Source organism: Nipponia nippon, unplaced genomic scaffold, assembly GCF_047370975.1.
Source record: "Nipponia nippon isolate SJK-2023a ecotype South Korea unplaced genomic scaffold, ASM4737097v1 scaffold_4, whole genome shotgun sequence".
Lineage (NCBI taxonomy): Eukaryota > Metazoa > Chordata > Aves > Pelecaniformes > Threskiornithidae > Nipponia > Nipponia nippon.
Window position 1 is genome coordinate 35,999,911 of NW_028262358.1, and position 24,769 is coordinate 36,024,679.

The 24,769-nt window shown below is 36.7% G+C and overlaps 1 protein-coding gene and 1 long non-coding RNA gene across 8 annotated transcripts in view; one reads left to right on the top strand and one right to left on the bottom strand.

Moving 5' to 3' along the window:
- Window positions 1–24,769, bottom strand: part of BIRC6 (baculoviral IAP repeat containing 6) — a 188,946-nt gene that overhangs the window by 39,142 nt on the left and 125,035 nt on the right. For 5 of the 7 annotated variants that reach the window (XM_087777214.1, XM_087777212.1, XM_087777211.1 and 2 more), the window contains 4 exons: window positions 23,313–23,613; window positions 20,319–20,536; window positions 17,832–17,996; window positions 15,651–15,819 (listed from right to left, as the gene is read on the bottom strand). In XM_087777214.1, the coding sequence (XP_087633340.1) occupies window positions 15,651–15,819; window positions 17,832–17,996; window positions 20,319–20,536; window positions 23,313–23,613 (853 nt within the window). Of the gene's footprint in view, window positions 1–8,941; window positions 9,565–11,218; window positions 11,398–15,650; window positions 15,820–17,831; window positions 17,997–20,318; window positions 20,537–23,312; window positions 23,614–24,769 lie in introns of those variants that run through there. The other 2 variants (XM_087777216.1, XM_087777217.1) reach the window with 2 other exon arrangements.
- Window positions 5,980–8,724, top strand: LOC104018676 (uncharacterized). The gene is made up of 2 exons (XR_683142.2): window positions 5,980–6,810; window positions 7,956–8,724. It is a non-coding gene; the product is annotated as an uncharacterized LOC104018676 (long non-coding RNA).

The window sequence follows — 24,769 nt, forward strand, 5'->3', positions numbered from 1 at the left end:
TTTACATAAAACATATCACACAGTGGAGTGCAAGGCATCAAAAAGTATATCTCACGTTAGTACCGGAAGACTGATATCTAAGTGGATCCAAAGGGGAATAGTAAAAAAGTTACAGGTCCTTGGCAGGGAGATACAGATACATAAGCAGTCTGTTGCTCATGCTTTCAAACACTCATACCATCCTGTAACCACAGAGGTCCAGAACTTCATAGTGGTCTCCAGATGAGAAAGAAAGCTTGTTTACTTATGTTTTCAGGACTGTCCTGTAAAGCTCCTTCAGTGACTTAGTCATCATTTGGAAAAATTTCTCTGATTTAAGGCTCATGAAAACAAACAGACAGACAGACAAAAAACCCCACTCCACTCCACTCTTGATTCCAGAGTGCTGTTTTTCTGAGAAGTACTCTGTATTATTTAGGCAGCAGGACAAAGAATATGTGGGTGAGAAGCAGGAGAAGGAAGAACAATGTGAAATGCAATAAGCCCCCTTGAAATCTAGCCTTTACCCCTCCTATTTCTCACCTGATAATTTCTTGACTATCTTTCCCACAAAACTCCCTTCTAGAAAATCTGACATGCACTTTAATTCACTGCGATCAAGTGAGTGGGGCCAGAGGTTGCAAGCCAGTCTGAAGTATGCTCTGTACATGCAGCTGCAAAATCCACCACCAGCTGTGCAAATTAATGAAGAGCTCTCCAGTTAATGGATTTATGTTTAAAAGCCATATAAAACAATGTGCAGTACAGATAAAGACTGAAGCAGAAGTTACAGTCTCTCAGTGATCTTTGCTAAATAATAATTTGTTGAAAAAAATATTTCCATTAGCTCTTCGACGTAAGTAGTCTTTCAAGGACTAAGTGCTTTATCTGCCATGCAATCCAGTACCTAATTACAAACCAAATCTAAGCTGCTTCATTCCTCGTAACAACTAGGTTTTTAATTCTCAAAGAACTCAATGCCATGATGTTTCAATACATGCTTCGTAATTACACCCTAGAAATTACAACAAATTTCTGCAACACAGTAGAGCTGGAAGTACAAATTTACAATTTGTTCTTTCATAAATCTTTTTTATTATTAACCACTCAAATGGATAATTGGTTTTGACATTTAAAAAAAAATTCTGTTATTTAAGTTCTACTCCAAAAGCACTATCTACTAGGAAACAGTATTTTCAAATGCTTTGAAAATATAACAAGCATGTATTCATATTCTTTTGCAATAGAAAATAAGAGATTTCATGAGATAATAATTTCATCTTCTTATTCCAAAACTATTTCCAACTAAAGATGATAAATCAGAGGACAGAGATGTGGCAAAAGGTGCTGGGACGGTGGTATCTTCTAGGTTTGTTTGGTTTGTTTTTTAAGGTCAGTCATCTGGAAACTCATATGGACAAGATTTGTTCTTTCTCACAAGGTAAGATGCTTTAAAGGCTTTGGAGAAAGAGGAACTTGTTTTAGTACTGTTGTTTTCTGAACGCCACCCTCCTGGACTAGGATCAGTTCTCACTACTCTGCTTCCCTTTGCTTGCCCCGTAAGGACCCAATGTTCACTTAATGGACTCCTCTAACACAACAAAATTTATGAACATAACAGCTCAAAAACCTGATAGTTGAAAGCCCTAATACTCCTCCAGAACCATGCAGCCTACACTCAAACCAATGTGAAGAAATAGTCCTGGATACCCGCCGTCTTTGACAAAAAACCTCTTGAACCGCAGAGAATAGCACTGAAGCACGACTGAAGCATTTTACTAACAGCTTTTTAAAGGTACAATACCCATACAAGAGATTCTTTTTGACACCAGTGAAGGTGAGAAAAATGAAGACTGCCTGATGTCCCATGTGAGACCAGAGACTGAAGAAGAGAAAAAAAACCTCTTGCCTTTTTTCCATCATTCCTTTCCACCATATCCAGAAGGTCACCACACACACGTGGGGCTGAAACCCCCAACCTCTAACTCAGGAACATTCATCAGTCACCAACTTCCGAGTTGCTTCAGTTCATCAAGAGTGTGATTAAAATAGTTCCCTCAAAACCGATATGTGACATGTCACTCGACACCCTCCAAAGGCAGGTTGCCTCAGTTTTTCCTAAACTATTACTCAACTGTCAAACTTAGCACTTCTCTTGACAAAACACCACTGTGCATTCTGACTGTACTCACAGACAATAAAGCAGTGGCTGATCTTGACTGGTGCTAAGAGAAGCTGGTGTTGAAATGGGTGTGGCAGAAGAACCGGTACTACTCTGTGTCCATCTAATGGATTTCTTAACACAGAACTATTTTAAAGCAAGTGTGAGAGGCTGGAACAAGTAAATTTCTGCTAAGTGAAAACCGACAGGTGGGAACAAACTAGAGGAACTTCTGTAGTTAGTTATGACGTAATTCTGGATTTTTCCAAGGATATTCTGGGTCAGTAACTAAGACCCAAAATCAGGAAAAAAACCCAGACAATAGCCAAGAGGCATTGAAGTTCCTCAGTCAGAAGGAAAACAAGATGTAGACACGTAGTTGAAGTGTCAAAATCATCAAGTGAATGCTGAGATGAAACACATGAAAGAGGTGTGAATGAGAATAGTAAGAAATCCAAAAGTAACTTGTGTTGCTACAGACAAAGGATCCGAGTTCTTCCTCTTTTTTCAACAGAAGAGTAAACAAATACTTTGAAACCTTCCTCGAACTGGCCATGCCCATCACTGCTGACTCAAGGGCATCACACATCAATCTATATTATAAAAAACAGGCTAACAGCTCCCACAAAGAAAACAGTAGCTGTGTTTAGTTCTCAGGAGAGGGGAAAAAAAAAAGAAAAAAGAAAAACAACTAAGAAAGAAGGAAAGAACATGGATATCCACTTCTTGCTTATGCTAAGCGATCCAGTTCATCTTAATTTGTGTATACTATTGCATCTCCCAACAGACACAGCTTTGCTCTGTTGTTCTGCAATTTAACTTAAAAAGTGTCAGATCTCATAAAGAGAAGTTCGTGGAGGCTGTCAGAGAATAAAACTAGAATGCATCACCTACAGGATACATGTGCTACTACATTTCAAGTAGTTTCCTGCATCTTAGCGAAAATGCAGAACAACTACAAGGAAAACCAGTCTTCATGGACAACTGATGTATGAACGATCTTTTGGATTTCATTGCAGCATTTTAACCTAAATAGATTTTTAAGTCTAGACAGCTCTTCACATTTTTCTTTCCATTTTCTCCTTCAAATATTCCTTTATGTACTTGCAATCTTCTTCAGAGCATTTGCTCTCTGTAAGAGCAAACAATATCTGACCCAAAACATGCTATTTTAATGAAAAAAATACAGCATATAGAATAATCTTGGAGTACATGAAAACCAAAATTATATAAATCCATAGAAATACAGGAGGAAAAAGAAAACTTACATTTTGGTTAAGAGTATTTGTTCCTTTTGTAATTGTGATGTTATGGGTGTACCACATTACTCACAGCAGTAGAATATAGCAGGATAATGATCATCTAAGGATCAAGATTGTAAATCGTTGAATTTATACCACTGAGTTTTTACAAGATAGCCTGGCAACTCCCTCTTGAAATATGAATAACTTTAAAATATGACGTACATTTGTATTGCCTAAGGTCTATTCCCATGCAATACAAATGCTCAAACATCAGCGGTAATGAACAGAATGACCTCTAATCAACGGAATTTGTTCTGCTCTTGGGATGCTACATAAATCAGTTACCAAGGAGTTGCCAAAGTCTTACCTAAGTGCTTGAAAGCTCTGCCTAGACGGAAGTAACAGAATTAAATTTAGGACATTTTTGGATACCAGTGTCCAAACCCAAATACTATTTAACCATGTAATGTTCACCCCCAAACAGGTGGTTTTATTACTGACTTGTATAAATTGTACTCCCAGACTCTAATGTTATTTTACATAAAATGTAAAATATCTCCCTATTTTTCCAAATATCATAAAATATTACAGATAAATCAAGGCCTTTTCAAATCAACCTATATTACTCACTTCACTGATGTGAGAAATGTGAGAAATCTTGCATGAAATTTTCTCTTCATACTGAAGATGCATTGTAGCTATAAGGAAGTTATTTGTAAATACCAGCTTCCACCCAACATGGATGAATTCCTCAAGTTTCCTATAAATGAGAAATGTTAAAACTGACAAACTTTGTCTGTCTTTTTTTTTTTTTCTCCCCCTCTTCCCGAACCCAGCAACTCTTTGCCAACACTGCCAGCTTAAGCAGCTACTGCCCCACCCCTGTTATTGTGCCGCTAGAGATCTGGCTTTGGCTGGGTCTGTTTTCCAAACCAGTTCACGGCCTGTCTGCACAGACACGCATATCAATACAATGGAAGGACGGAAGGGGAGAAATACCATCAAACCAAGGTCCATGGCAAACGCTGGATCTGAATCCTGGCGTGCAGGAGGCGTCGCTCCCACTCGACTGCGCGGAGAGGGAGCCCAGAGAAATATGTTTCCCTGGGTTCACCTTGGCCATTGAAGTGCCAGTTGCATCACAACTATGTAAACAGCAGACCACTATGAGACCTCAGCCATGGCAATAACCAGGCCAAGAAGTATTTTGTGAATCTTTTGCTGCTCTCTGTGGATACATCTTAATTAGCTGGTTATTTGCAATGGAGCTGCTGCATTTACTTTATTGTCACTATTTATACTTGACAATATTGCAAGAAATTCTTCTGCTGACCTTGAATCTTTATACCTGGTTTCCCTATCTTTATGTCTCTGAATGGATCTAAATGAATACAGGAACAACTGAAGTTGCAGCAGCCTTTTCAGAACAAGGGAAGAGCTTAAAAGGAAAGACCATATACATGTATTAGAATATATTTAAAAGGAAGCTATGCTGTAGAGATTTAACCGAATTACTTAATTCTTCTAGAGTCAAACAATTTCACTGAGGCAACATTATTTTCAGGATAAAGGGCAAATCACGTACAAGTACCATACAACTCACGGTACTTCAAACGTGGTATTTACCATTAAAATAATTCAGATGTAAAATATGCAGTTTTGTCCATTACTAAGAAACTAACAAATGTACTTAGACACTTTAGAAAAATAATGAGAAAAAAATTAATGTGTAAGTAAATTAATTTGAAAATGGAAGCGTTTAAAGCAATGATTTTACCCTCTTTTGCTTTCTCACAAAGAGAGTATTGAAAACTGAATTTCAAACAATGTCTTGTAATTTCTAAAATATGCTGTTCTGGAAAGAGATCAAGGTTTCTGGTTACATTCCTACTGTTTGAATTCAATGTAATTAATTATCTTTTGATTTTTCATATGCATAAGCTTTTTGTACATTTGAATTCTGAATTGCTTGATATTGCAAGTATTTTTTCTAAAATAAGTTTTCCAATATATGTAAAAATATAGTTGCCTTCATATCAAGGAGCTACGGTATACCAACGAAAACACATTGCATTGGTAGCCTTCATAGAACAAAGCGACTGAATAAAATTATTTGAAACACAGCTACTTGCAGAGGTTATTGAAATTGTGGCTTTTTATCTGAGGAGACTGGGAAGAAGAGAAGACTTTGCAGTGCCCCCCTCCCCCCCTTTCCAACAGGGCAGGCAAAAAATACCTCTCTGATTTACCTAGGAAAAAACTGAGTTACTGCTTGCTATGAAATCAGAACAGGAATATTTTTCTTTAAGTCTGTTTTTTCATTAATTACACACGAACCTGCATTCTTTGGGTGGCAAATAAAAAGAGGAAAAGCGTTGGAAGTAGTATTTCCCACAGAAACAATTGCCTGTCAAACAAAGCATAAAAAGACAAAAGGCAGAAACACTGTTTCAGCTTGAATGCCTTAATGTCACCATTCGTCATGCAGCACTTCCTCAGAAAACCCCAAAGCACAGTTAACTCTACTCCTCTTTACACCGCACACTTTCTCCGTTGGTACAGGATTAAAATGTGCCGGGCCTGACAATGAAACAGCAGAGCCATCGCACATTGTTATGCAACTCCCTGTCTGCAAGGGTGGCTCGTAGCTCCTTCTTTATTCAGCAAGTGCCAAGTGCATGTTTAATCAATGTCACAGCTCACCACAGTGTGCAACTAAAGCCACTGTCATTCCTCTCTTCAGATTTGCCTGGCTAAGTTATGCAATGCTCCGAAGAATACCTTGGAATTCTTTCCAGAGGCTCTGAATGCAGGTGTGTGACAGCGTTCACACTATTGCCGGTAAAGCAGACTTCTTTTCATCCTTTTTCAGGCTGGACTAAAATTACATAGTGTGACTGCGCGTAGTTCGCTGCATTTGGAATTACAGCATGTCAACGTGAGAAAGCCTCTTCAGACGGCTGCCACAAAGATTAAATCAAAGGCTGGGTTTTTCTGAAGTCCTAATAAATAACTAAGTGTAACTGAATAAAACCAGGAGCTGTTCTTTTTTTTCTTTTTCTTTTTTTTTTTTAAAGGCAGAACCGAACAGCATGCATTTCGTTGCTCTGCATCATCTAAGGAAAAAAAATCCTCAGTTTTAATGAGAATTAGTCAACAGTGAGGATCATTACCAGAAAGGGTTTTACTGTTTTTCGACTACACTTGCTTTAGTGGATTACTGAGAGAGAAGGCCAGTCATTTGGAAGATTCTGTAACATTATTATCCTCACCGATAAACTTCTTCATCAAGGAACTGTTCATGCTCCTATCTAGTCTGTCTGAGTGAGGAGAGCAGCCCCTTCATGAAGATAAAAGCCTCGTTTGCCACTGAATCGACGAGTAAGAAGCATGTCTGATGACATTTTATTCCTGATGCAATGTAGGGTAAGAAACATCATATTTTTTTACCTTTCTGTGAGATATGCTCTGAGCTGATGGCTTTAATTAGACTCACAGCAGAAATACATTTATCTCCAATGATTAAAGATGTTTGCCAGGAGAGAAAAATGCTATTGCACTATACAATGTGACTGCAAATTTTCAGTAAATTGGGGTTATCTGAACTAGTAGAAAACCCAGTCAAATTTTGGTTTAAGGTTCGAAATTTCTGATCAATAAGGCTAAAACAGCACAGCAGATTACGTATAATATCAACATCTCAGCCACCAATGAGCATAATTTGGGAATATGTTTCTAGAGGATATTTGACTGTAAATTAAGAGTACAAGATCACCTAAGTAATAGAGACAACCTGTCAACCTCACTTTTGCAATAAAAAAGGTAATAAATCATACACGCATCTGTAAATATCTATCTCAAGTCCTTATATTGCATAAATTTTGTTACTATAAAAGTACTACTGTCCTTTGGCATATACAGTAATAACAACAACCTTTATATTTGAAGAGACAGACATTTTCTTTTAAATATTTACTGTTGCATGGATGTCCAAAAAGCTGATCTATTAAGCAAGTAAAAGGATAAGATCTCACCTACTTAGGGCTGAAAGATCTGAAAGATCTTGCCTACTTAGGGCTCACTGGTCAAAAGAGACTGCGATACTGTATTAAGGAGGCATATTTTCCACGTTCAAAAACAGCAGACATGAATATTTTCAACTGTTTTTGTACTGTGACAGTTAAATATTTAACAACAGCTGAAAACTCACATAATCTCCCGAGGCATTTCAGAGTATTTGACAATGCTCACATACCTGCTTTCATCAATTTGATGTTTCATAAGGAAACAAATTAGCTGGCTAAAGACAAATTTTAGGTTTTTTTTATAATAAAGCATGTTAATTGGCTTGAAGCACCAAGCTATTTTTCACTCCTTCTACCAAATCTGTATCTACAGAACAATTACTTTTAACATGGACATGTTCATACAAAAAGAAAACAAAAGATGAATACAACTCAATAAATATAGCATTAAGAAATACTGTGTAAGGAAGTACAGAATTGTTTTTAAAAAGATCAAAGCTTGCATGTTTGTCAGACCGGATTTACCATTTGCTCTCTTTCTTCTAGCTAGCTGCCAGAATACTGGTGAAGGTATTTGCAGGAAAAATGGGGACCTCTGCCATCACAACACTGGAAGATGTAAAAAGGCAAGAGGAGAAAGAGGAAAAAGAAGAGTCTATTCTAGCACTGCTTGGGATTATTGGAACTGTACTCAATTTATTTGTTATTGTTTTTGTGTACATCTACACTACACTTTGACGACATTTTTGAACATCAATTGCACAGCACACAGTGCAAAGACCAGCGATGGTAAGAATGATTTCTAAATTTAAAGCAAAAAAAAAGAAACCACTGTCTGAAAAGATTATCAAAAACATTCCAGAGCAAAGTGTCTGGCTAAGGGCGCTGCATCAATGACTGCTAAATGTATCTGCGAGCCCAGCTAGGGTGCTAAATTACGTAAATGAAGGCAGACAATATTCAGCTTCTCATTGATAACAGATGAAATCCAAATAGCAGAAACAGAGATGGCACTGTTTTATTGCCAGCAAACATGCAAGACACAAGAAATGTAAGCAAACACTGAAAACAATCAGAACATAGAAAGAGATTAATTAAATATATAAATACATATAAGCAAGCCCCATGATGCTTTCTACGGTTTTGTGCAATATGTCTCTTCATAGCTGAGACCAGAAAACAGACAAAAGGGTTTTATATTTAGATCACCATAATTTAGGCTTATAACTTACACTAATGTATAAGTGTGCAAAACGAGAACACTGTTATACCAAAAATTGTAATATTATAAATAAAGTTTTAACTGTTGGCTATATTCTGCAGCATTTTTGTTAGTCTTGTGGAAAGCTGAAAAAGGTTAGATTTTCTTGCTTTTACTGAATCTGTATTTGAAATCATCATGCTATACTGACGATGTGCTTTTCTAATTAAAAATCCTTTAAAGTGGTGTGAAAAAATAAAGAATAGTTTCAGTACTTCTTTTAAGAAATATTAATAATTATAATGACACACTAATACATATTCTACAAATGAAAAAAAAATCTTAAGTTACATTTTCTATATCACCATTTTTAGAATGTGTTCAACACAAGTCAAATACAACTTTCATGTTTTCATCCTGATGCTTATTTTCAAGTAAAATAAAACATAGCACACAAGGATTCATGGTATTGCATGGAAAACAGGTTTAGTATCTTTGCCCAGAAGGGTGTACTCTCTGCTTCCGGACCAGGTCCTGAAGACATTTTCCCTTTTTGTGCCATTAATGACTGAGGCCCAGAATTGCAACCCTTATGCATACTTCATGAAACATGCAGTTAAGACTACTGAAATTGATTAAACTACTTCCACATTTTAAATTAAACCTACGTATGTCTTTGAATTAGATCCAAAGCTGCAGACAGTCCGAGATCATAGAACCCTTTACATACATGAATATATCTCACATATATCTTTTAATAGAAAAGCTACTTTTGAGAGTTTAGGATTAAAAACACAGTAGAAAAACAACACGGGGAAAAAAAAAAAGGAGACACTGATTGTAATAAATACCGTTCTCAGTATTACATGTGCCACAGAGGAACAATGGAGGAGCTGCATTTCTGAAAATCAGCTCAGCTCTTTCTCCTAGGCTGCAAAGCTACATCCAGTCCGTCTATAAAATGACAAGCAAAGAAATACGCTTCTTGTATAGGTGATAGCTTATTACTGTACAGAACTTCATAACTGCTAAACCAAATGAGCCTTTGGAAGTCACTTCAAAACAAGCACATGCATAAAATAAGGCCAGGGATCTAGAACAGAATGAATTTGGCAATGATATTTCAGTCAGTTGCAGAAACTATGCTGTAACACACTGATTTATGGATGGATGAGGTGGAAGATGGTATATTCTGGTTTTGCCACTCTGAGTCGATACTGGCTCATCCAGAAGAAATGATAAACAGAGCTGAGGCTGCACTGGAAGGAAACATGTGCAGACAAGACAATTTATTCACTATCCATAGTGTACGGCGAAACTCTAGTATTGTATACTCATTTTCAGTATATGAAGCACCAAAGGATTCTGTAAAACTAAGCTACATTCTAGAGAAATTATGCAGGTTTTTCGTGTTTATTTAAGACCATAGAATAGAGTCAATACATTATTAAATTTTCCAATGTACTTCTTATAGCTACATGCTTATGGATATTATTGCATTAATCTCATAATACAAGAATATTTGAGTTGGGTCTTAAAATGAGAGGCTACAAGAACCGGAAAACTGAACAGAAATATGAAATTCAGGTAGAGATTACTGCTGTTTATTTTGATCCTAAAGTTACTTAAAACTTGCCAGTTCTGTGAAATAAATAAACAGTTTTATTGCATGTCATTTCAGTGCATAGCTCTGTTCTCGAAATTGTGACTCAATTAGTACTCCAGCACTGGAGTGAGATACTGCACCTTTTCTTGTAAACACCTCAACAGCAAAACAGACAAAAAGCAATCCAAAAGTTATAACCAAATGTGGCAAATGTTCAGTATCATTCTTTTACCAATGAATGAGTTCATTAACATTAATGAAAACTAGTGGAATTTTTAATTTTGGTAATTATATATACTGTCTATCTAAACTGCCATTGTACTTCTATTTTCGCTTATAGCAAAAGGCTTTGACCCTTTGAAGGAAGTCACAGAGTAATATTATCATTAGAGATTGCCCCGGCATACAAGTTATACTTTGTTTTAAAACAGAAGTCTGATGTCCTCTCCTAACAGGTAATACTTGCGCTCTATACTCATGCAGATCTAGGTCTAACTTCTGTTAAATGAGCTCCAACATACAGCTCCGGTGCTTATATGTTTAATCTAATACATGCATAAGAATCTCAACAACAAAAAATATCTTAACAGCAACTACCTCTTGTTAGACACAGTACAAAGTCAATAGTCTAGGGAAAAGCAGAATTTCATGATGATTCAACATTTACACTGCAGTAGTACCTTCACACCTTCAGCAATGGATGAATAAAAATGTAGTACTCTTAGCTGAATGAGCTCAGTGTAGCAACTTCGGAGACCCATAAGGGAACAGAAGCTTCCTAAAGTTCTCAGCCTACTCAGTCCAGTGGAACTGGACTACTTTGCAAAAGCTAAAAGCAACACCATATAATACCTTGAGAATAAGTATGATTAATAGAAAAGAAATACTCTAACTGCAGCAGGCAATCTAGTGTAGTTCAAGCTATGAGGTAAGGAGGCAAGGCCTGAAAAGTATGATTTTAATGGACTCACCTAAAAAAGGTATATCAAAAGAGGCAGAAAAAAAGAATTCAGTACATTCACCTTCAACAGATTTGCCCATAGTACTTACTAAATAAAGTTCACAATGAGGTATTTGGCAGTGGGATGAAGCAGCACAACTGTTAATGAATCCACAAGTCCAGGGTGTGACAGTACTTGGTAAACTATGACAGGTGCATTAGAAGCACTTACGGTCCAACTCTGTAACAAAATATACAGTCCCTGTCCGTCCTAAAAGCCACTTAATTTTCCTTTTATTTCATTATTCCCTTCCACTGCCTTGTCTCTATAAACCTTGTTAGCTACACAGACTACTATTACTACCGCCTTCTTCTCTCCCACTTGTAAATACTAGCTCATATTAGTCTTCATAAACCTAGGTCCATCCGTCAAGTAACTCTCACTTTTATCAGCAAAATCTAGACCTTCAAGATAGCCTTGTACTCTTGTTAGAACCCAATGGTCACACGTTTGCTGGGAACCTCTTGTTGCACGGCACGACTTCTATTGTTGTGCATTTTGTTCAAGGAGAGAAACGTTCACATATTTGAAAGAGTTTCTACAGCAACAATTCTTTCAAATGAAATGTGCTGTATACAAGACAACAGTGACAAGGTTTTACATGACAGATTTTGGTGTGAAATGTGCATAAATGCTCAGCAATTAATACACGCTAGATGCTCCATGATACGGAAGTTAAAAATGACATGAATTTTACCAATGTAAATGTGAATTAAGTACTTAGGAATAAACACAAATATATATATATATATAAAAAATCTCATCATGTTACAAAGAAACTTTTTTCATTTATAAAATGAAAGATAATAAAAGCCACAGTAATGCACAACAAGATACAAAACAAACACAGGAAAAATGATCAAGAAACAGGGTGAGGATTACAGCAGTTATTGCTCCTTGGGACTAGAGCTATGATCTATCTTGCATAATAAGGAAAGTCCTTCATAGATAGATAAACCTTCTTTCTCTACAAGAAAAAAGCAATTATGGAAATTAATGAAAGTAGTCAGTTCACAATTTTCAAGGACTTCACAATCACCTTGCTCTGATGCAGATGAAGCTGCAGAATGTGTCAGAGCAATCTGGTTTGTAAAGATCTGCTTCAAGGTGATTAAATGATATGTGAGCACTCCTTATCTGATCAATATTCCTTTTATCTAGAACAATCTAGATAAAAACCTAGTCCATGTATGTTTTGGGCAAATTGAGCAGGGATGGCAGAACATATTTAAGCAACAAAAAACCTAGATAAATTTCTAACTGTGCCAAAGACCAATTTTACATTCTGACACTGGAACTGTTCAAGAATTTTGCCAGAACAACTTTGCAAGCAGGATGTATCATACCTGTAGCTAACTGAACATGTTTAAACCAAATACAAAATTCTCATCCATACCAAAATACTTACTATCTTGTATCACCATAGTGGTATCAGCCTACTGTGCAATAAAGGGAAAGGGCACACCCACCAGCTTCATTGCCTATTATATTTCTTTATAGAAAATTTTTCCCACATAATTTTATGCGTATGGCAGATATGTAATATGTGAAGATCACTGTTATTGCAACCATTTACAGCAAACCCAAAAATCTAGTAGAGGAATACCTCTAGCATAAGGGTAACCTTTAACTAGCATCCATTCAAGTCTGAGAAAGTTAGAGTTGCTGAAAATTGCTATTTTCTGTCAGCATTGTGCTGGGCACAACTTGTACCTGCTGGGGTGCCAGAACCCAGGAACACTCTATGAGAATTCTGTATGCAGTGTCCTAATTTCTCAGTCCAGCATGTTACAGAAAGAATACAGTTACCTGCTTCTTCCACATGAAAGTACATTTTGATAGCAGAAGGTACACTGGTTTGAAAACTAAAGACCATGTAGACGAGCGTTACTAATAACGCTGTTCCCTTTCCTGCTCCCCCTCAGCAGGCATTCAGCCCTACTGGAGAAGAGAATTTTTCAGTCTTATGAGCATTGTACCAGAGCTTAACATAGCACCAGAACTTCTCAGCCTGTCTCTCTTGCAACAGCCAGGCTTTCCGTCAGCTATGTCTCCTGACACTCTGTTAGTGACACCGAGAGCCCCAGCATCACCTGCAACCCAGACTCATTAATGTGAGAATTATCTGTCTGCTTTTGAACTGAAGAGTAATTACTGCATTGGAATTATGCCTGGCTATCACTAAGACAAACTATTTTCAGGGACTCCTTTCAAACTAAATGCATCTGACTCAAATATTCATGAAGAGAAGAGGTTCTTTCCAGAAGTCATGCCTTTTTGCACATTTCCCCCTCATACTGATATCCTACTACATTTTCAAAGACAAGCTTGCCTGATATACACCTGCAAAGCTTATTTTTTTAAACCAGAACAACATGGTTAAATATAGTTTTACGTATAGAATTTTGAACAAATAGAGGAGGAAGCATTCAAGACTATTGCTTGGATCAACGTATTATGCACAACAACGCTGCTACATTAAGAGCTACAGATCCATTTACGAAAAAGCAGGAACAATCTGCTTTGTTCACTCTTTACTAATTTTTATTTCACAAGCACAACATATGAACATCCCCTGCCAACCACAAATAACAGTAGTCCAGCATTGGAAAACATACCTAAAATGAACATTTGCCACTGAAACTTTGCCTTTGCTTTGTACTTTGGGAAAACAAATGGACCCTGAAAGCCAAACTAGTCTGAACTTCTCTCCACCAGCCACATATCTCATCTCTTCTATCAGTATCTGACTGTTCTTCCCCAGTTAAAGGTGACTTATATAGACAGATACGTTTTTCTACTGAAAACAGCAAAAAGCAATTTCAACAGCTGCGACTCATCTATAACTCAGAACCAACACCTTCATCCTTTAGATAGCATTTTTGCCAGGCCTTTCAGTGACTTTTCCTTTCTACCTCAACAAAGAAGAATTTATGAGTATCTGTTAGAAACATTACTTTATTTTTTTACTTTATCATTTACTTTATTGTTTTACATTAGATTTTCATTTGCAATAATGAGCCTGGTGAATAAGCTAGAGAGTTTGTTTTCCTCGCTGTAATATGTGCAAAATAGAACGAACAAATTAATTGCAAAATGAGGAAGAGGTGTCAAACTGTGGACTGGCAAGTAAAACACCTTCATATTTTTATTTTTACTATAAGGCCCCAGCGGACTTTTTGAATGACTTCCATTCCATCATGCAAGATTATGTAATGCCCTAGTTACCACAGACCAAAAGAGTCGTCGTCTTGTTTTAGTCCTATGTAGCTTTGTAAATACTTAAGACACACATGATTTCTCTTTTACCCCGGAGATAAAATATACTGTGTAATTCAACACGAAGCTATGACATTGTTTCAAGAAATTCACATCACCACACCATACAACTGGCATTCAAAAGAAGAGCAGTAATGAGACAAGACATTTAGCAGTTACTCCAAAAATAGGGCAAGCAAAATAAGGGTCCAAAACTCAAATTACTGAGATTTGGAACAACTCCTGCTACTTAGGGATTAAATCCATCCTTACAAAGCAACTAAACAAAAACTCAACCTAAGGCTACAGCAGTGTTTAAAAACTTCAGGCTGACAGTTATCTGAAGAAAAAATGCTTATCAATATCTTCATACTAAAGCCTGTTATCTAGGGAGACTGAACATAAATCACAAACCCAGTCTGCCGGTTTTGCCATTAGTTCCACACAGGCATTCGCTGAACTCATACTGCTTGACGCTACCTTGTGCAACTGAAGTGGTTTTCACAGCAAGGTACAACATACTGGATGAAACTATCAAAATGCCTTTGTTTTAAAATTATGAGTAGAAATTATGAGTAGATGACAACATATAACTAATTTGTTTTTTCCTTTTAAAAAAAAAAACACCCAGCAATTTCATTGTTCCCATATATTTGAAATATTTTGCAGTTTTGATATGAGGCTTATTTTTATATTTCCTAAATAAAGCAGAAAAAGCTCTGATCAAAGTAAAAGAGAATTGCGCTAGTATGTGCAATGTTTACCAACTTCATGCATATACCTGCTGAAATTTCTCACAAAATTAACATTTTTCTTCACACTAAGATTCATGGTCTTGTATAAAGTACTCTCTCTCTCCATGTACCTTCTACAGAAGAACTAAAATATAAACTTTTCAGATGGAAATACTATTTTCCTGTTAATGTCAACGGTTTAAGAATTAAACTTCAAATTTAAAAAAGACATTAAAACAACAAAGTCTAAACTCGTATAACAAATGAGTATTTCAACAAACACTACCATTTTGTTTTCTAAGGCTTGCGTGAATGTGCCATTAGTACAATTCTAAATCGGCAAACGCACTGAAACTAGCCAGAACTACCTATTGATTGTATAAAAACTTATTTGACAGAAGTAAGCCAACTTTGATTTAGAAGGAGACAACGGCACACTACCTGAATCGTTGCGGAGGTATGATGACATTGCTGGGATGAGGCAAGATTGACTGAGCAGCTCTAGGAGAACGGATGGAAGAGCACTGCTGTTTTGTCCTCTCCCCTCATGGCTAGTTTGGGTCTCTCCATTTGAGGTACTCCCTGCAGGATTTATGTAACTGGCAAGAACCTGAAATACACAAAAATATTTACTGAAATGTGATTTATTGTAAGCAAAAGAACTTTGACTCTCCTTCCTTAAGGAAGACACTAGCTATTTTGCTAATTCAGTACTGGTATTTATTTCAGCAGTCCCAAAGATCTCTCAGAACAAATTCCATACAGCTATTAGATTGTGATTCCAACTTTGGCTAATGCTAAAATTAAGTAGCTATTATAATTCTGAATGACTTTAAGAGATCAGTTAACATGAACTTTGACAAAACTGCTGGAGTTACTCAAAGGAGGAGTTTGCCAGCTCGCACCACTGAGACACGCAGCTGATCAGTCCCATTCACTTCAGAACACCCACTAGCAACAAAAGATTTTTTTTTTTTTTTTAAACTGCAAATGTTTTAAAAACACTTATAACTTCCTTTTGGATGGGACTTCAGGGTTTACAGATGAAACAACAACTTATGGTGGGCATGACAGTTACTTGGAACGACCGCTTGTGAGCACGGCTCTTGCTTCAGCAAACAAAGAGCAGCCTTCCCCTCAGTGATGGGGGGGGAGTCGCCTCACGACTGCACACGCGCTCGTCCCAAGGGTAGTTCTTGCTGGGCTCACAGGCCCTGACCGTGTGTTGTAGACGTGCAACCTAATGCAGTTCCATGGGTCTGATTTGTGCAGTTGTACTCTCAAATGAAGTAACTTCAGGTCCTGAAAGGCTGTATTATTTGAAGTCTCAGGGGTTCTATTCACCTTTTTAGCCTCTTCTCCTTTCTTTCATTTTCCCTCTTTGCTCTAACCACATTACCCACGGCATTTTGCTACAGCATCTTATCGGCACTCCATACAACAGAATTTTTCTGAACAACCTTTCTAGAGAAGGGACCAGGCAAAGTCTGATGTACAACTGACTGACATCTTCAGCAAAATGCTGAACGTTTTTCTACTTCTTTACACAATTGCTGACTGCCCAAAGCAAATGCCTCCTTACCTCATGACTTATGACAGTTATAGCTAAACCTCTGCACGGCATAATACAGAATACTGCCTAGAAGCTTCGCCAAGAGTAATTCAGGTGATTTTCCTCTTTCTTGCTTAGGAAAATTGTTTTGGATTTTATTTGGTTTTGCTTTTGCAAGGGACGTGATACTTGTGCCTTGTAATCTACAGTGACTGGAATAACTGATTACATCAAAATGATATCTTCATCAGTCAGGGCATGGGCATTTTCAGAATTTCATCTCCTTTGTGCTCTAGGCCAGCAGTGAGGTTAGCTAACGCATTTAAGTTGACAGTGCTGCGAATGAATTTTTTGATGACTAGATAGAATCTCATTTTCCCTACGCTGACCTAAGATAACAGGGGTTGGTTGCATTTCACAATGGACTGAAAAGCCTCATTATGCAGGATTTTCTTCTCCTTAGCATGAGGCTTTTGGAAGGCATCAGAGTTTTACTAAGATCTGGATGTTTATTAGTGATTTAGTATTGTCATTTACTTGACATACTCATGATTTTATAGTATGTCCGAGTGCGATCTTGTTATATTGACATAACACATTCATGGACACCAGTAACAACTATGAGCATTTTCTTAAAGCAGAGCAAAAATATGTGAGAAATGAATAGGTAGGATTATTTGACACACAAACCAAAATGCCTATTCCCACATCCTCCTTCTTTAATGGACAGTCTTTACTTTTGACTGAATGCAGTTATGTCCACAGAAGTATATGACAGCTCCAGGGAAATACACTGGAATGCTTCTTGGTTCATTGTCTATTCAGAACTGTCACCCAGGCTTACCCACTCAGGTCTTTTTTATGCAGCAACCTACTGACGTTTGAAGAGAGTCTCACTCAAAATATAATCTATACCATTTTTCATGTAGACAGGCAGCTGTAAATTAATTTTTTCCCCAAATACCATAATTACTGTGCTATATGACTGAAAAAAGACAAGATCGATTTTTATTATCCAGGTTCTAATGTTTCAAGTGCTTATCATTAATTAAAATTTCATTATTACACACCTGTAGAAGGCAGGTCACATGCTCTTCTTCTAGCCTTTGCTTAGTCAAAGCTTGTTCAACATCCCATCCTGAAGCTGTGGAGCCTGTTCCAAAGCCCGTACCCTTAGCCCAGTACAACTGCTGTTCTTCTGTTGATGCACTGCTGTGTGTACTTGACACCTGTGGCTAAGTTAAAAAAAAAAAAACCAAAACCAAACCACAATGATTTCACTTTTTTCATCTTATCAACCAATTCTTTAGAAAGCCTTTGTTCTGCAAAAGAAGGTAATCCCAATTTATTAACTTAATAAAGATATCATTGGGATTCAGAGGAATTCAAAGCTTTAGATAGGAAAGACTGCCACATACAGGGAGTTCCAGTACAGGTCAGCATTAAATTGTTGCAAGTGATTCTTCTGTAAGCGCATTTTTGTTCTCTTTTAAGATACTGTCACTGCTTAAATGATAAAGGTATTAATATGCTACTTAATCCGTATCTTGCTAAACATCACAGGTCTGTAACTATTACTGTTGAACACCTAGTCAAGTTTAACAGCATAAGTAGATGAAGTGAATGGCAGTAGAAATGCCATCAAAAGTACACAACCAAAATGTTAAGATGATCAAGCATGTGCTGATTTTAAATAAATGTTCCAAAATGGCAAGAAGTTGCATGTATAGCTCTGACACATGATCTCTGGATCACTGAAACACACACTATTTCCTTTCCAGATAACAGCAGGGGGGAAATACCTTGTCCTTAAAATGCTCTGAGAGAGCGCATTTTTCCAAAGGTGCTTGTACAGCTTTTTCCAATGGTCTACATCACTGTGTAACGTAACTCCAATATTATATTGCTTAGCCCTTATGAAACTGTTCAAGTACTTCTGTTAATTTTGAAAGTTTACCAGATCTTTGGCAAAAAGGATGCAGAAAAAACTCCGATAAGCATTTTTTAACTGATGTTTTCCTAATTATATATTTAGCACACTAAACAAGTGACCTCATTTTCCAAAGCGATGAACACTTGCTACTTTCATTAGTTACTCGCTGACAATTAGCCTTACTGGAAACCAGGTCACATGAGTGGGTGCCCAACTTTAATTTGTAATCTTTGATTTACGGCTCTGAAAAGTTTAATTTTCTGTTCAGATCTTCAGTGACTTTGTTCAGGGTTATACTTGCAGGAAAAGAAATTCCATATGAGCAGACTGCAATGGTAAAAAAAGTCATCAGCTATTAAGTACCATACTGACAGTAGTCTGGAATCACCATTTAACTTTTACACTGGGAATGTAATGCATGTTGGTGATGAAATAGTTGTGTGGTTATTCTCATGTAGACATTACTCATTACATCACTCATGAACATGCTGTGCCTTTAACACTCAAGAGGACTGTCATGAGCACTGACTTAAAGCACTTAAGGGAAAGCCTGGCCCCAGAAATACAAGCCTTGGCGCAGGCCTGATGGATCTCTAGTTTCAAGTTACCATCTATCACCTGACAGATATGAATTATGAGAAAGCAAGCTGTTTAAGGGGTCATGGTAGAAGTGAAGCAGAGATAAGAATTAATGGTTGCCCTTTCCCTCCAAAAGTGCAGTAATGCTAAGGCGTTAATGTGTCAGCAGCCTGATACCCCATTAGGAGCAGAATATCTCAGCTTCCCCTTAAATTTGACTAGCCTTTAAAGTGAATTATTCTCATGCACAGCTTCATCTCTTGCTTGCTCAACCCCTCATCAGAGCTGCTAAAATATGGCAGTCCTATATTTTGTATCTATTTAGCCACCAGGAACTTTTTCATGCAAGCATCTGCCACAAAGATGCTCAAGAAGACAAGACTTTAATATTTTTTAAACACTTTTATAGACAATTGGTACGTTATGCAGAAATGGCAACTCATAATCCTAAAAAAATACGGGGATACATGTTCTGAATAGAGGGTAGTATAACACAGTAAGTACTTCAAAAAAGTTTAATTTTGGAGATTCACTTGGGATCTTGAATGCTATGGAAAATTTTAGTCTTTGGACCTCACTTCCCCCTAAGTAAAAAGGGGATAAAAACATCACTGCATTAATTCATTAATTTGCACAACTCATTTACGTTTGTGAAGCATTTAAGAGGAAATAATTTGCAGCCAGTAGAGTTTAGATGATGAATGCTAAATAAGGTAATGAGGACATGCTATCTAATGAGGATTAAAAAACCACCATCCATTGAGCATTATGCCTCTCATGCACTGAAAAAGAAGGACCTGCGAAAGAAACTGACTACACCTTAATGCCTCATGACAAGCCTTCTTTGTTGATTAAATTTCATAGTTACTATGTTTATTTGCAACAGGCAAGGGCAATTACTTAATCACGTACTTTCTAATTATTTTTGCTTTTCATTCCAATGCCAACTCTGCAGGACTATAACGAAAGCATGGAGATTATTTTCATTTTTATAGTTAAAACTCTTACTGCTTCTCAGTGGCAATTATGCTGTTGCTAAACTTACCTCTGCCTGGTTGGGACTAGAGTTGGGCACTCTTGGTGCATGGTGGCTTAGAGCAGACAGACAAGCAAGGATAAGATGTATAGCCCCAATCTCCAGTGCCATCCGCCTAAGCAGCACTCCATCATCAGTCGTCAATGGTGTAGTGCTGAACAGACTACGCAACACATGGAAGGGCAGAGTTGGAAGCACGTTTGCTGAGGGAGACTGCAGGATATGACCTAGATTGAAGACGAAAAATATCAAAACCACATTTTCTTTCAATAGTTCAATGCAACCTGTTAATCTCTGCAATGGTTTATAAAAAACACATACAGAAATATACTAAAGCCTTAAACATTCACATATAGTAAGCTATCTAATATTAGGTTTCTCTTCACAAAAAATTTTCAGCAGGAGAAGAGTGTAGAAGAAAGAATGTTTCTTTATTTCCTTTATGGATTTGGTTAAGAAGCAAAGTTATAAAATTTGATTCGCCATTTCCAGGGAGAAAACTTGGTTTGTGAATAATAGTGAGCATACTTCTGTATTTGACTACACTTCAGGTTGTATTTCTGAATGAAGAAAATGAAGATGGTTTGGACTAATTTTTTTTTTTATTTTTATTTTTTAAATATTCCAACTACAGCAAGTTAAAGAATGCACATGGTAAGCTAACAGCAGCTCAGGAGGAGCTGTAGTTTATCATGACGTAGGATTTTTTTTTCATATTCATGTGCCCAAAGTGAGAATTAAGTCACTGACACAATCCAAGCTGTGATGATATTGAAGTTGAATACACGGTGAAATACTAACAAAATTTTAATTAGATGAGCTCCATGTTTGAATTCTGTGTAGCAGAATTATATTAAATTTTTAACCCTTTTGCATTATGAGCAAAAATTACTTCTTTTAAAAGCCACATTTCAAATAATAGTGACCTATTAATACAATGTACTCAGATTTGGGAAACTGTCTCAACTTTTTCTGTATTTAAAACTGCATTTCACATTCCTTCCCCAGTGGATATGTAAATAGATATTTGACAACTGAAAATACTTCAAAATAGGCAACTCTATTCAGAAGTTTGCCTCTTATTTTAAATATATTTGCATTATTTTCTCCCTCATTCTTAGAGTTTATCAGCTATATCATCATGCAGAGGTCTGAACTGAAATAAGTTACAAATATGTATGTCTATATTTGTATGTATATGTATCTACACACATGCATGCATACACACGAGTTAATTCATATCTATCTGATACTCTTTGTAAAGACCATAACAAGAAGGAAGCAAAAAGTCCTCTGACTGGGATCTTCATAAATAAAACCGAACATCTCTGGAAAAAAGCCCATCTGATAGACTTCCAGAACTGCAGGTGTAGCCAAATGAGAAGGAGAGAAAAAAAAAAAAAGTAAATCTAAACATTTGCCTGTGATTTATTTTTGCAGACAACTGAATCCATGTTTCATCTATAAGCCATGGATTTATAAGTGCAGCTCTTCATATAATGCGAGAAAGTAAAGACATTCCAGGTGTATGAAAAGATGCATTTCCAACAGAAAAGGAAAATATTAATGCTTTATACAAAGAACTAATGTGGACTACTATGTACAATTGATCCCGCATTTTGTAAAGAGTTGAATTCAGATGTTTGGCTTAGGGAATGGAGAAATTGACTGTTTAGTCCAGCAAAAACAAAGAGGGAATACAATTCTTGTCAACAAATGCACTGGAGAAAGAAGAGCTATTTGTGATGAGGAACAATGCTGGCACAATGATAAATGGGCACAAACTGGATATGAATAAATTTAGGCTGAAAATTAAAGCAGCCCCTACCTATCAGGAAAATAATGTTCTGGAACTGTATTCCAATGTCAATAGTGGATGCACACACACAAAAAACAAAAGCAACCCAAGTTTTAAGGGTTTTAGCTGGTCTCTTTACTAAAAAAAAAAAAAAAAAGAAAAAAAGAAAGAAAGAAAAAAGGAAAAAAAGAAAAAAAAAAGAATATAAAATTGTTTGCGATAGGAAGGGACTGGAACCACTCAAGGACATAAAAATCTGAGGGACTGCATACAGTCCTTTAGTTAATTACTACTTAAACTAGGTGGGAGTAAGCAGCCAGACTGAATTGTTATCCAGTTTATTCTTGTCTACTGTCCTGTACCTAAATACAAGAGAAATAAAAACACAAACAGAAGGAAGGGTAAATAAGACTCTTAGTTTCTCAGTTGTTCTTACAAACGACACATTGTCCACCACTTTATAGGCTGCTGAACCGAGACTAACTTCAGTTGATTGCTGCATAGAAAAACCAGCATTCTTTTCAAAGTTGTAATGAAAAGAAATGTCTTAAAAGTACTAAAACATCTTTCACATACACTCTTCCAGTTTTTCAAAACACTAAAAAATACAAATATTAGAACTATACGCAGAATTCCAGGTTTGGTTGCAAAGACACTGACTGCAAACAATGTCTCAGCTCACCTGTTCATTCATCGAAGAACACCCCGCTTCTCCCCCTGAACTCATACCATTAAGGTAGAGCTCCTGCTCAGCTGATCTGATCACTACGATCTTCAGATCTTTCTTTCCTTTTCTAAAACAGTATTATTCAACAGTATATTCTACATCTGTTGTAGCTACGCTTCTATCCATATTATTCTGCATTTGGTTGCAGAATTATATGATGTTTGCTCAAATAGTTGAGCATACCCAGCTACTCAGATTGTTCTGTCTGTCATCATGACAGTGTCATTGTAAGTTTTATCAGCAGTTATTTTACAATTACTTTGACATCTAGATGAGAACACTTGAATACTGATGTTTGTGACAAAACCCTGCCAGAAAGAATTTAATATTTAGAGACAACGTACTACAGAAGGTCCTAGCAACACAGTTCTGCACAAAAAAATTCTATCTTCCTGCTAAAAGCATTACGGTATAAATAAATTTAAGTAAAATGATCTAGCCGTGGTCTACAAAGAAACATAATAATTGCAGCACATACTTCCTTCACCATCATCTGTAACTCCCAACACCAATCTCAACAGACACTGAGCATGTTTCCGTTCTTTTAGCAGCACCTCAGCATAGCCCGGGAGACGAAGAAATAAACCAAAGGCAGCCAAAGAATGCGCGGGTATGGGAGACATAGTCTGAACTGTTGACTTGATCGGTGGAGGTTCTGCAGCAATTGTTTCTGGTGCCTCATACACCAATTCCCCCGATTGTTCAATGGTAACCCATTCAAACTGATCACTGTCCTTCTGCTTTTCCTGCGTGGTCGATGTAACCACTGGAGTGCTCACCTTAACCAACAAAAACAACAGAAAAAATTGGTAATCATTCAGTTCGTCACCTAGGCAAAAATTTTTTGAAAGTTAGGATCTGAAGGACATACGATCTTAATACAGGACACCATTAAAAAGTCACATGAAATACACTACTATTTACAGATATGGAGACCAGGCTAAATGGCTAAAAAGGGCATACTTGCTGCATTTTCAATACACTTTTAGAAAGTCCCACCTACACAAGCAAGCAACTGTATTTTGCCAACCTAAAATCCTCAGTTAAAAACTTGTTGCTTAAAATCTAGGGGCGTAGGAGATATAAATCACACAGAAATAAACAACACAAAGACTAGTTTATGTATCAGGCTGGTAAATAAGAAATAGCCCTTTTATTTTTAACATTAAACAGCGTGAACTCAAGTGGTTAATTTTTCATTACATGTTGCGAAAAGGGGAACAATTAATCAGAATACCTTTAAAAACTAAGAAGAAATTTGGGTATCTTAGCAGTCTTGTAGTAACTCAGGTGCTCCTTTCAGGCTTTTGATTGATTTGGCAGACTTTATTACTATTATGCACAACAGTCTGTAGTTCTGTTTTATGAACAGAGAACTATGCAGCCAGGCATTATGATGGCAATCAGAGTTTAAGGGGGTAACAGTTGTACAATTCCCCAGGAAACAGTCATACACTCAGTTAAAATGAAGGTCTGACACCCAGGTCGCTCTTGTAATTAAACATCACAGAAGTTTCAGGCTTTTATGCTATTCAGATGAACTGATGAAATCATATTTAAAATTTTAGTATTTATCACCAGATTGATCTAAACTGGAAAAGATTAATCTAAAAAGCCCTTGCAGAATTTATTCAGAACACCAATTATTCCTAATTAAAAGTCAAAGCCATGTTTAGCTGCATTTATTCCAATCATGTACACGTTAAGAGAATCAGAAGTATCAGTGACTTAGAGAAATATAAAAGTAAAATTAAAGAATGAAGAGTCTGGAGAATTCATCAGTCTGCACTCTGAATCTTCTATTTGGTATTATTGTACTTAATTTGTTTTCATGGATCACAGAATTCTTATTCAGTATTTGAATCCAAACTTATATCTCAAGCTAAAAAATTGTGAAAAGAAAATAACTTCCAAGGACTACAGAAAAAGAAGGAA